Genomic DNA, 13,087 nt, shown 5'->3' on the forward strand with positions numbered 1-13,087 from the left:
AAAATTGAGTTGAATTATATTTTATGAGGATGCTTATATTTAAAAAAATGAAAATGTTCCAGACATGGAAATTGGTTTTGGAATCTCCTTTAAAAATAAAGAAATGTGTATTTTTTCGACTTGAGACAAGACTGTTTCTCACGTGTACAGTTCTGTGTCGCATGGTCATCTTAGCCCCAAAAAGCAATACCTCAAACGTAATTTACAAAGAGGGGCTAAATGAAACTCTATTTTTTGGTGAGTTTTTATACTTTAGGGATTTTCTGAGTATGTCTTACTACAGTGCCAAAGAACGATTACTTTTATCAAATTACGTAATGGACACGAACGAAGCCATGGGTAACTGCTAGGCTACAATATATCTCAAAAATGTAACATGTCACAGAATTGAAAATTGGTATTTGGAATCTCCTGTAAAGGTAAAAGAACACGCATACTTCATTTTCTGAAAATCCACTTAAGGGGAAGTGTTAAAGAGTGTGAATTTTTAAAATGAGCATATCTACGGTATATCTAAAAAACTTAACATATTACAGACGTGAAGATTGGGTAGTGTGTTTGCACACGCAGCATTGCCTGAGAAGTTTACGCTTCTTTCATAGGTGTTAAATAACAGAAGATTGGAAACAAATTCAACCGCTCGGAAACGGTTTAACATAAGAAGACAAAATTCCAAATAGCAGTATATATTTTAAATCCTAGGTGTGAAATAGGAAACCTTTTATAACATTCCATACCCCTGAAGTGTTAAATGAGGTTAGCTCTGTAAACAGAATTATTCATCCCTCCAAAACCGTTTGACGTACAAAGTTGTAGTTTTATTAGAAGGGTCTTCTTTTATATCCTAGGCGTAAAATATTAGCTACTTTAAAAAGATCGTGGTTGACACTGAAAAACACAATATCCATTCTTCTGAAACCATTTTAGGCACAATCTTAATTTTCTTTTTATGAAGAGTGGTCTTCTATACCCTAGATGTTAATAAATATTTAAAAACATTCACCCCTTAATAAAGTATTCATTCCTCCATTACTGTTTGACTTACAAAATCAAAATTAATTGAAATAGCGGGTGAATTTTTAAAATAAGTACCAGTATATGTAAAGAACTTAACATGTGAGAGACAAGAAATTTGGTATTTGGAAAGTCCTTTAAAAATACAGGAACGGGTATGTTTTTCTTTTTGGAAAAGGCACTTAACGGGGGTGAAAGGAAGTTGAAAATTGAGTTCAATTATATTTTATATCCTAGATGTTAAATAAGATACTGTTTAAAACATTCAAATTCTTCCGTACGGTGTTCAAGTGAGTGGTAGATTATAAAATAAATAATCATTCCCCCAAAACCGTTTGAAGTACGAACTGAGGACGTATTTTACAGGCTCAGCCGACGGTGGACTCTCCAAACTGTAAAAATTTGAATAATAACTTTCATTTTAAAGCCGTAGCGAAGCACAGGTGTCTTGCTAGTCTGTTCTATAAAATAACATGACCGAGCTCGATAGCTGCAGTCGCTTAAGTGCGGCCAGTATCCAGTATTCGGGAGATAGTAGGTTCGAACCCCACTGTCGGCAGCCCTGAAAATGGTTTTCCGTGTGGTTTACCATTTTCACACCAGGCAAATGCTGGGGCTGTACCTTAATTAAGGCCACGGCCGCTTCCTTCCCACTCCTAGCCCTTCCCTGTCCCATCGTCGCCATAAGACCTATCTGTGTCGGTGCAACGTAAAGCAACTAGCAAAAAAAAAAAAAAAAAAAACAAAAAAAAAACATGTCCTGATTGACTGACTGACTGATTCATCACCGCCGAGCCAAAACTAATGAACTAATGGACATAAAGAAATGAAATTTTGGAGACACATTTATATTACAGTGTAGGTGCTCACTAAGTAAGGATTTTTGTATTTTCCTTCACTAAGGTGGTGAAAAATGGTGGGGGGGTAAATTTTTAAAACGAGTATATCTATATCTCAGCCGGCCCCATGGTATAGGTGTAGCATGCCTGTCTCTCACCGGGAGGCCCCAAGTTCGATTCCTGGCCAGGTCAGGGTTTTTTCTCTCAACCTGAGAGCTGGTTCGAGGTCCACTCAGCCTACGTGATTAGAATTGAGCAGCTATGTGATGGTGAGATGGCGGTCCCGGTCTCGAAATCCCAGAACAACGGCCGAGAGGATGCATTGTGCTGACCACACGACCCCTTGTAATCTGCAGGCCTTCGGGCTGAGCAGCGGTCGCTGGGCAGGCCAGGGCCCTTTCGAGGGCATTAAGTGCCATGGGGTTTGGTTTGGTTTATATCTATATCTCAAAAACTGAACAGTAATGATGTGAAAATTGTTTCTCCTTTAAAAGTAACCAAACACATATTTTGTTTGTTTTTTTTTGTTTTTTGAAAATTCAATTGAGGGGGTAAAAATAATTGAAAAGGTGGTTGAATCCTTTTTATGAGGATGCTTATATCTCAAAAACTGAAGATGTTACAGACGTGAAAATTGGTACATGAAATCTCCTTTAAAAATAAAGGAAGACTTACTTTTTGGTTTTCGGAAAATTTACTTAATGGTGGGGAGGACTGAAAATGGGGTTGAATCTTTTAATTTGGATACTTATATCTCAAAAACTGAATATGTTACAGACATGAATGTTCATGTTTGGAATCTTTTTTTTAAAATAAAGGAACACGTACTTTTTGTTTCCGGAAAATCGACTTAAGGGGGTGAAAAGAATTGAAAAAGTGGGTATATCTTAAATTGAGTATATCTACAATATATCACAAAAATCTAACATGTTACATCGTAAGTCTATATTAACATGTTACAGTCGTGAAAATTGGTATTTGGAAACTCAACTTAAGGGCAGGGTGTAGGGTGAAAAGAACTGAGGAAGGAGTTGAATTTGTTCATAAGGATACCTACAGTATATCTCAAAAACTGAAGATGTTACAGACGTGAAAACTGGTATCTGGAATCTCCTTTCAAAATAAAAACGTATTTTTGTTTTCGGGGAAAGCGGGTGAAAAGGAAGGAGCTGAATTCTTCTTATGAGGATACATATATCTCTTAAACTGAAGATGTTACAGTGTGAAAATTGGTATTTGGGAACTCCTTTAAATATAAAGTAACACGTATTTATTTGTTTTCGGAGAAGCCAGTTAAGGGGGTGAAAATAAGTGAAGGATGACTTGAATTCTTTTTAGGTAATGTCTTAGTGCAGTACCGGGCAACGATTAATTTTATCAAATTACAAAATCCTCGCAAAGGAAGCTGCAGGTAACAGCTAGTTTTATATAGAACGATAACAGTTTGTAAGTTAATTGTAGGGAAAGATAAAGTAATGAGATCAACAAGTCCTTGATATGCTTGATAGATTGCAAAACCACTGAAGAAGAGAACAAAAAAGTTCTAAAAACATGTACGATATTTAGTCAACAATGGAAAGATTGTAATAAGTAGGTATTGACTAGGTGGAATATAAATTGTAAGTTATCAGTGATAGACTGACTGCCCTATCACTTTAACTCTTTCCCACCACCAAATACATTCAATTAGAATGACCTGTAAAAACTGTGGATGCTTTTACATTAGACAAACTGGAAGAGGATTTGTCATCAGATTTCAAAAACACCTGGCAGCACTTTGGCTACATAAGCGTGAAAAATCAGCAGTTGCTGCTCTTCTACATGGCCCAGTACATGTAGTATCAAATATACAATTCTGTCACCATTTTACATACATAAGAAGGGGATAAAACTGAAAATGTTAGAAGCTCTAGAAACTTATAAATATCAGTTAATAGCTCCTCAATACATGTTTGATGATAAAATTGAAAATGTTTCTTTAAAAACAATATTAACCTTTAGCAGTAACTGTATATTTCTGAGAAAACACACACCTATAGTTGACCCAAAATTCACAATGCACATGGTTATACTTTTAAATGCAATATTCTTTCAAAACATAGAGCAAGAATTCAGTTATATGTCACTATTTTCACCACCAAACGATGGAGCAAAGTCTCTGAAATGTTTAATGTTTAATGGAATCGTTTAATAAAACTTGTGACTAGTAACAGTTTTTATTATTTCATAAAGGATTTAATTTTTACCTGATGATGATTGGTAAAGCTTGTTCATATCTGATGTATTAAAAATCAATACAGTTTTATTATTAAATTGTTAGTCATCTTTATGTGCAATCGGGAGTACGGTAGTATGAATTGAGAAGAAAATAATCTTATCGAGCTGAGGGCGTGAAAGTCACGCAGTTCAGAGAGAGAGAGAGTGAGATATATATATCAAGCTGAGGGCGTGAAAGTTACACAATTCAGTGAGTGGGGGAGAGAGAGAGAGAGAGAGAGAGTGTGTTGGTTTATTTTCTCTCTTCTCCTTTCTCAGTTTAACAATGTTGCTCATTTTGCTCTCTTCTTTGACTGACTTTACGAACTCAGTGGTCTCATTACCATTTGCAGTTCATTATCTCGACACATATCCACATTTGTCAATATTCTTAAATTTTAAAATATTTTTTCGTAGGCATATTCAAGATTATTTGAATGGTCTACTGGAGAAGATGGCTCAAAAGAGAGGTACTTCTCTTACTATGCTCACCGAGAACATCCACGTGTGGCCAGACTTTCATGGAAATCGTTCTCCACTTGCTGACCCTACTCTTCTTGGAATGGTGAGTTACATTGCAGTAATAAAAGCTTTTGACTCATTCAGAGAGATTATTCTTTCTAAGATCATGTGATACAAAATTGTCAGTCACTGATTTTGGAACAGTTACTGAGTGTTAGAATATGTAACATTAGCATTGTTGTAACAGAATTATACTAATTTAGGAAATTCAAATTAACGTTGTAATATAGAACAACATCAGATTTCTTAATAACGTGACCAGCAAATTATTTAATTTACCAGAAACCAAAGAGAAGTTAAAATTCTTGGTTGACCTATCTGTCTATCATCATCATCATCATCATTTTCCCCTTGTCCAGCTCCTGCCAGGTCATTGTTGAGGGCACTTCTCCACTGTTGCGTTTACTGTTCTTGACAGAGTTCACCCATCTTGCTTTGAGCCTCCTTCTTGCCCTCTTTCCTTCTATCTTAGCCTCCAACACTTGTTTTGGTATCCTTCCCTCCTCCATCCTCATAATATGTCTGAATCATCTCAATTTATTCTTCTCCAACCTATCACTCAGTTTTTCTACCTCTATCTCTTTCCTAACCTCAACATTTCTTACTCTGCCTCTCCTTGTCTTCCCTACCATACTCCTCAGGAACTTCATCTCACTAGCCTGAATTTTACTCTCATTTTTTGCTGTCAAAGTCTAAGTCTCTGATGCATACATCAATACAGGGGTATAGTACATTGACTTAGCAAATGTCATGGGATAGTCACCTAATAGCATGTGGGGCCTCTTCTGACCCTGCGAACTGCAGTGAGACGCCATGGAAGTGAGTCGACAAGTCCCTGGTAGTCCTCTGGACACAGCTGACACCAAATCGTTTGCAGAGCGGCTGCCAATGCTGGTCTGTTCGTGGGTGCAGGATCCATGGCAGGGAGCCTGCATTCCAGGACATCCCAGATATGCTCGAAAGGGTTCATATCGGGGCTCCTGGGTGGCCATGGCAGTCGTTGGACCTCTGCTGCATGTTCCTGGAGCCATTCCCGGGTGATGTGGGAACGATATGGCGGCGCGTTATCATCTTGAAACACCACAGAACCGTCTGGGCGATGGAAGGCCAAAAATGGGTGAAGATGGTCTCCGAACAGTTCAACATACCGCATACCATTCAAAGTCTCTTCCAGAACAACTAGAGGGCCCATTCCATACCAGGAAAATACACCCCAGACCATAACAGAGACACCAGCGCCCTGGACCACACCTTCGAGGCAGGTGGGATCCATCGCTTCATATGGTCTGCGTCATACACGGTGCCTCCCATCGGCATGGTGCAGTTGAAATCATGATTCGTCCGACCATATCACTTTACGCCATTGTTCCAGTGTCCATCCCTGGTGACTGGCGACAAATGCGCGTCGTTGTGCCTGATGACGTTGGGTTAACAGTGGCACCCGTGTACAGCGCTGGCTCCCATACCCCATAGAACCCATGTTCCTGTGGATTGTCCACTGGGAGACGTGTCTAGCATGGCCTGTGTTGAATTGAGCCGTGATTTGTTGCACAGTTGCCCGTCTGTCACTATTGACAATCCATCTCAGATGTCGCCGGTCACAGTCATCGAGGGTGGCTGGACGGCCGGTCGTTCATCTGTTGTGGACGGTGACACCCGCATTCAACCATTCACGATACACCCTAGACACGGTTGATCATGTAAAGCCGAATTCCCGCACCACTTCCGAAATCGCACTTCCCATCCGTCGGGCACCGACCACCATACCCCGTTCGAACAGTGTCAGCTCACGACGACGTTCCATGTTACACCTGTCACATGCACAGCCACTCCTCACAAGGTTTCCTATACAACTGCCACTGGCACAGGGGGCGTGTGGTGCGCAGACAACACACCTGCGCATCAGTGCTCCGCTATCCTATGACATTTGCTCAGTTAGTGTACATCTTCTATATTATCTTTTTACATTCCAGAGGAACTTCTGGGTTCTGCACCAGGTTCCTTTCATTCTGGTAGAACATATTTCCTGCTTGTACCTTTCTGCTGATTTTGTTATCCAGCCTTGCATCTTGCATTATTTCACTTCCCAAATATTTGAAGTATTCAACAGCCTCAAAGTTTTATCCCCTGGTACTAAAGATTCGTTTTCCTTCTCTTCCTTCTCTTGTCATCACCACTGTATTTCTGTTCTCCATATTGATTTTCATACCATATTTCTCAATATTGTTATTTAAAGCCTCCAGTTGAATTTGCACTTCTGTATCATTGACTCCCCAGATCACTATGTCATCTGCAGACAACAATATTTTCATATCTTGCCTTTGTTTCCTGTAGAATTTCATCCATAACCATTATAAAGATATGTGGAGACAATACACTTCCCTGTCTTAATCCAGTTTTGTTTCTAAACCAATCTGTTCTCTCCACTGGAGTCTGGACACATCTGAAACAATTCTTATACATTGCTTTCACTAGTTCCCTTGATTGCCTTCCACATCCTTTTCTTTCCAGAGTTTTCCCACATCTTTTCTTTATTAACACTATTGTATGTCTTCTCTAGATCAAGGAATACCATCGCCAGATCTTTTCCGTATTCCCACTGTTTTTCCATCAGTAATCTCATGTTAAATATAGGGTCTATGTTGACCTTCCCTGTCGAAATTCATACTGCTCTTCTTCTAAATTTCTTTCCAACCTTCCTCTCATCTTCCATTCTGTTATTCTCTCCAATATTTTGGCTACCTGTGGCAACAGTGTAATTCCTCAATAAATGTCACATACCTTCCTGTCACCTTTCTTAAACACTGGTACTATTACATCTTTACACTAATCATCAGGTACTTGCTTTTTTCCTCCACATACACCTTAGCAGCCTATATAATCAATGTAGTCCAATAGGTCCTGATGCCTTTATCATTTCCACACATATTTCATCCATCCCTGCTGCTTTTCCTGTTTTCATTTTTTTAATAGCCATTTCCACTTCTGCCATTGCAGTATCACTCTCCATTTCTGGATCAGCCTCATTTACCATTACATTCTCCTCTGCATCATTTCCCACATTCAGGAGTTTATCGAAATAGTAATGACTTGGAGGGTGGGAATAGGCAGTTCAAAATATTTCATCAGAACATTCAATGTCTTAAAAATAAAATTTTAGAATTACAAGTAATTTTAAATTAAATACAGGATGTTATGTTTATCTGTTTGGATAAACGTTGGTGTAATAATGATGAACTTGAACTCATTAATGTTAATCTGGCAAGTAATTACAGTCGGTTTAAGAAAGAGCATGGGGGAGTTTGTATTTTTGTTATGTCAGAAATAGAATATAAAAAAAGGAATGATCTTGAAGTGCATAATTCTGAATTAGAATTTGAACTAACTTCAGTGGAATTTAAGCTTCCCTATGGTAAAAGGGTAATTCTGTTAACCTTGTACCATTCACCGGATGCTGATGTGGAGATTTTCTTAGGAAAATTAGATCAAGTCCTTCATAACATTTTCGGTAGGAATAGCAGCGCAGAAGTAATACTTTGTGGTTATTTTAACATAGATTTTGCTGAAGAAAACCTTCCGTCAACATCACAACTACTGCATGTTCTTCAAAGCTGTAATCTAAAACACTTAATTTTTACACCCACCCGGGTAACTGCCACCTCAGCTACAACGATAGACAACATTTATATTAATTTCCATTGTTCTAAAATGCAAGCGTCCAATATAAATTTTGGATTATCAGATCATCATTCTCAAATTTTGCAACTAGAAATTGAGAATGCTAACAAGCATTCAACCAAAAAGAAGCAAGCACAGTTAACTTGTTTTTTCTCTGCAGCTGCATGTGGCAGTTTCATTGAAAGTCTTAAACTTGAGACCTGGGCTCCAATAACATTTGGTCATACAGTAGCATTGCCCAAAAGTATAGAACCTTTTTAAGCATTTTTAATTGCAATTTGAATGACATTTTCCAAAAAACTTGCAGTAATTAATAAAACTTAAAAAAAGCCATGGATCACGAAGGGTATACAGATTTCAAGTCAAAAATGTAAATTACTAAGTAGATTAGTGCAGCAGAGTTGTGACCGGGTTTTTTGTAAGTATGTTAAGAACTACAAATCAGTCTATTGAAGAGTTCTTAGGGTGGCTAAGATAATGCACAATAACAAGAAAGTTAGAGAGTCATACAATAAATCACGAACTATGTGCAATATAATCAAGGGAGAAACCAACAGACACGCAGTTGGAAATAAAGTTGCTGCCATAAAAAATGATAAGGGAATACAAATGAATGCCCCTCATCATTTGGCTAATTATATAAATGATTTCTTTCTATCCCTACCATACAAACTTGAAAATGCAAATAAATCAGATGTATTACCAGAACTCCTAACCTTTGTGCAAAACTCTATGCAATTAACTCCAGTAACAGAATTGGAAGTTCTTAAAATCACACAGTCTTTAAAGAATAAAAGTTCTACAGGTGTAGACGAAATTCCCACAAAACTCTTTAAAAAATGTGCTCCTTATCTGGTACAGCCTTTAACTTATCTCATCAATGAATCTTTTTCTACCGGGCGAGTTGGCCGTGCGTGTAGAGGCGCGCGGCTGTGAGCTTGCATCCGGGAGATAGTAGGTTCGAATCCCACTATCGGCAGCCCTGAAAATGGTTTTCCGTGGTTTCCCATTTTCACACCAGGCAAATGCTGGGGCTGTACCTTAATTAAGGCCATGGCCGCTTCCTTCCAACTCCTAGGCCTTTTCTATCCCATCATCGCCATAAGACCTATCTGTGTCGGTGCGACGTAAAGCCCCTAGCAAAAACAAAAAAATCTTTTTCTAGTGGTCAGTTTCCTAATCTCCTAAAAATAGCTAAAGTTATCCCAGTCTTTAAAAGTGGAAACTTACACAATTTACATAATTACAGACCAATATCAATACTTACTGTTATTTCAAAAATATTTGAATGTGCTATGAAAAATCTGCTTAATAAATTTTTAATCAAATATATCTTGTTAAATAATGCACAACCCCAATTCAGAGCTGGCAGAAGTACTTTGTCTGCTTTATCACATTTTACACAGTTGGTCATAAATGCTCTTGATAATGATGAAACTGTGATAGGACTATTTCTTGACCTTTCAAAGGCATTTGATACTGTTGATCATGAAATATCAGACTGGAGTTAGAGGAAATGTTAACGACTGGTTTAGATCATACCTGGATAAACAATCCCAGTTTGTTGAAATTACACATTGTAACAGTAAAAGTCATAATGAGACATATCACTCTCAGGTAAAAAATGTAGACTTAGGTATTCCACAGGGTAGTATTTTGGACCCCACAGCAAGATGCAAGACCGCTACTTGGCAGTAAATTACATCTGCTGCCATTGTCATTGCTGACAATGTGACCAGCACCATTGTCGCGTGTAGGCAATTGCGCGGGATTTCTGGCAATGCGAATTATATACTTTGTGCATTATTGACCTTATATACATGTGAACAGTTGCATGGTCAATATCATTCCTATCATTTATTTCAAATGTGTTTAAATTTTTATTTGTATGCTAGGAGAATCTACTAAAATCTAGTTTTAAGTTCTCCAAAGGAAGAGATGGCTCTTGAAAACGAACCCAGGAAAGATTAAAACAATTAGTTTATGATCAGAATCAGTACATTATGAACAGTAAAATCAAATGGTTTCAACCCCTTGTTCAATTTTCTGCCATTGAGTTGATTTACTCCCCCCCCCCCCCAGAGAATAAAAAAAGGCGTTTCTTTATGTTTAAAGGAGATTCCAAATACCAGTGTTCACGCCTGTTACCTTCAGTTTTAAGATATGGGTATCCACATAAAAATAATTCACTTTTTTTCACTTCCTTTCACACACACACCCCCCCCCCCCTCCGAAGTGAATTTTCCGGTAAAAATACTTGTTTCTTTAATAGTAAAGTATCTTCTAAATACCATTTATCACGACTCTAACATCTTCCGTTTTTGAGATATGTGTCCTCATAAAAGGAATTCAACTGCTTTTCACCCCCGCCTCCCAGGATGATTTCTCCCCTAAAATGCGTTTTCTTTGTTTTTAAAGGAGATACAAATACCAATTTTCACGTCTGTAACAACTTTAGTTTTTATTAGATGTACGAATCCACATACAATTAATTCAATTAATTTTTCAATTCTTTCACCTCCCCCCCCCCCCCATCCTTGGATTTTCCGAGAATACGTGATTCTTTACTTTTAAAGCAGATTCTAAATACCAATGTTCACATCTGAAAAATTTTTAGTTTTTGAGACAATTGTGTCTTCATACAAATATTTCAACTAATTTTTCAATTTCCCTCGCCCCTTTAAGTGGATTTCCGAAAATAAATTACGTATTTCTTTATTTTTAAAGGAGATTTCAAATACCAAATTTCACGTCTGTAACATCCTCAGTTTTTGAGATATCAGTATCCTAAATAAAAGAATTCAACCCCTTTTTCATTCACCTCCACCCTCCCAAAGTGGTTTTTCCAAAAACAAAAAATACATGTTTCTTTATTTGTAATAGAGATAAAAATACCATTTTTCACTTCTGTAACATGTTACTTTTTGAGATATACTGTAGAAATGCTCATTTTAAAATTTCACCCACTTTTTAGTTCCCCTTAAGTGGGGTTTCCAAAAACAAATCACCTCTGTTTCTTCACTTTTACAGGAGAATCCAAATACCAATTTTTACGTGTGTAACATTGTACGTTTCTGAGATACATTGTTCTAAAAATTCACCCCAATTTGTCACTCCCGTTTAACCCCTATTCATTGGAATTTCCAAAAACAAAAAATACATGTTTCTTTGTTTTTAAATGAGAACCCAAATACCAATTTTCAGGTGTGTAATATCTTCAGTTTCTGAGATACAAGTATCCTAATCAAAGGCATTCAACTGCTTCTTCACCCTTTTTTCACCCCTGGTATTGGGATTTTCTGAAAACAAATAATACTTGTTTCTTTATTTTTAAAGGAGATTCTAAATACCAAATTTTACATCTGTAAATTTTTGAAGTTTTGAGATATAGATACACTCGTTTTAGAAAGTCACCCCCTTTTCATCCCCCATTAATTGGATTTTCCCAAAACAAAAAATACATGTTTCTTTGTTTTTAAATGAGATCCCAACTACCAATTTTTAGCTGTGTAATATCTTCAGTATCTGAGATATAAGTATCCTCATCAAAGGCATTCAACCGCTTCTTCACCCTTTTTCACCCCTGCTATTGGGATTTTCCAAAAACAAATAATACATCTTTCTTTCCTTTTAAAGGAGATTCTAAATACCAATTTTTACATCTGTAAACTTTTAAAGTTTTGAGAAATAGATACACTCATTTTAGAAAGTCACCCCCCTTTTCATCCCCCATTAATTGTATTTTCCAAACACAAAAAATACGCGTTTCTTTATTTTTATACAAGATCCCAAATACAAATTTTCAGGTCTGTAATATCTTCAGTTTCTGAGATGTAAGTATCCTGATTAAAGACATTCAACCCCTTTTTCACCCTTTTCACCCATCCTATTGGCTTTTTCCGAAAACAAAAAAATACTTGTTTCTTAATTTTTAAAGGACTTTCTAAATACTAATTTTTACCTCTGTAAACATTTAAAGTTTTGAGATATAGATACACTCATTTTAAAAATTCACTCCCCTTTTCACCCCCATTAATTGGATTCTCCAAAAACAAAAAAAATATGTGTTTCTTTATTTTTAAAATAGATCACAAATACAAATTTTCAGGTCTGTGATGTCTTCAGTTTCTGAAATATAAGTATCCTCATTAAAGGCATTCAACCTGCTTTTCACCCTTTTTCACCCCTCATATTGGGATTTTCTGAAAAAAAAAAAAAATTTCTTAATTTTTAGAGAAGATTCAAAATACCAAATTTTAGATCTGTAAACTTTTAAAGTTTTGAGATATAGATACACTCATTTCATAACTTCACCCCCTTAGTGGTGGAATATCCCAAAATCCTCCCTTAGTGAGCACCTACATTGTAATATAAATGTATCTTCAAAATTTCATTTCTTTATGTCTAGTAGTTTTGGCTCGGCGATGATGAATCAGTCAGTCAGTCAGTCAGTCAGGACAAGTTATTTTATATATATAGATTTCCATACTTTTTTTTTCTTCTGTCGTATTTCTTTTACTGTCACAGTTGGTTGAGCGACTGACTGACTGACTGACTGACTGACTGACTGACTGACTGACTGACTGACTGACTGACTGACTGACTGACTGATTCATAATCGCCGAGCCAAAACTGCTGGACATAAAGAAATTAAATTTTGGGGATACATTCATATTAACATGTAGGTGCTCGCTAAGGGAGGATTTTTGGATATTCCGTCACTAAGGGGGTAAGAAGGGGGGTGAATTTTTAAAATGAGCATATCTATATCTCAAAAA

At 36.9% G+C, this 13,087-nt stretch overlaps 1 protein-coding gene across 3 annotated transcripts in view; it reads left to right on the forward strand.

Moving 5' to 3' along the window:
- LOC136864728 (FGGY carbohydrate kinase domain-containing protein) overlaps window positions 1-13,087 on the forward strand; it is a 150,164-nt gene that overhangs the window by 84,809 nt on the left and 52,268 nt on the right. For all 3 annotated transcript variants that reach the window (XR_010859364.2, XM_067142072.2, XM_068226399.1), the window contains exon 6: window positions 4,527-4,674. Coding sequence is in view for 2 of the 3 variants with exons in the window: in XM_067142072.2 (XP_066998173.1) it covers window positions 4,527-4,674 (148 nt within the window). In the remaining variant the exon portion in view is untranslated. The remainder of the gene's footprint in view (window positions 1-4,526; window positions 4,675-13,087) is intronic.

This window comes from Anabrus simplex, chromosome 2 (assembly GCF_040414725.1).
Source record: "Anabrus simplex isolate iqAnaSimp1 chromosome 2, ASM4041472v1, whole genome shotgun sequence".
NCBI classification, from domain to species: Eukaryota; Metazoa; Arthropoda; class Insecta; order Orthoptera; family Tettigoniidae; genus Anabrus; species Anabrus simplex.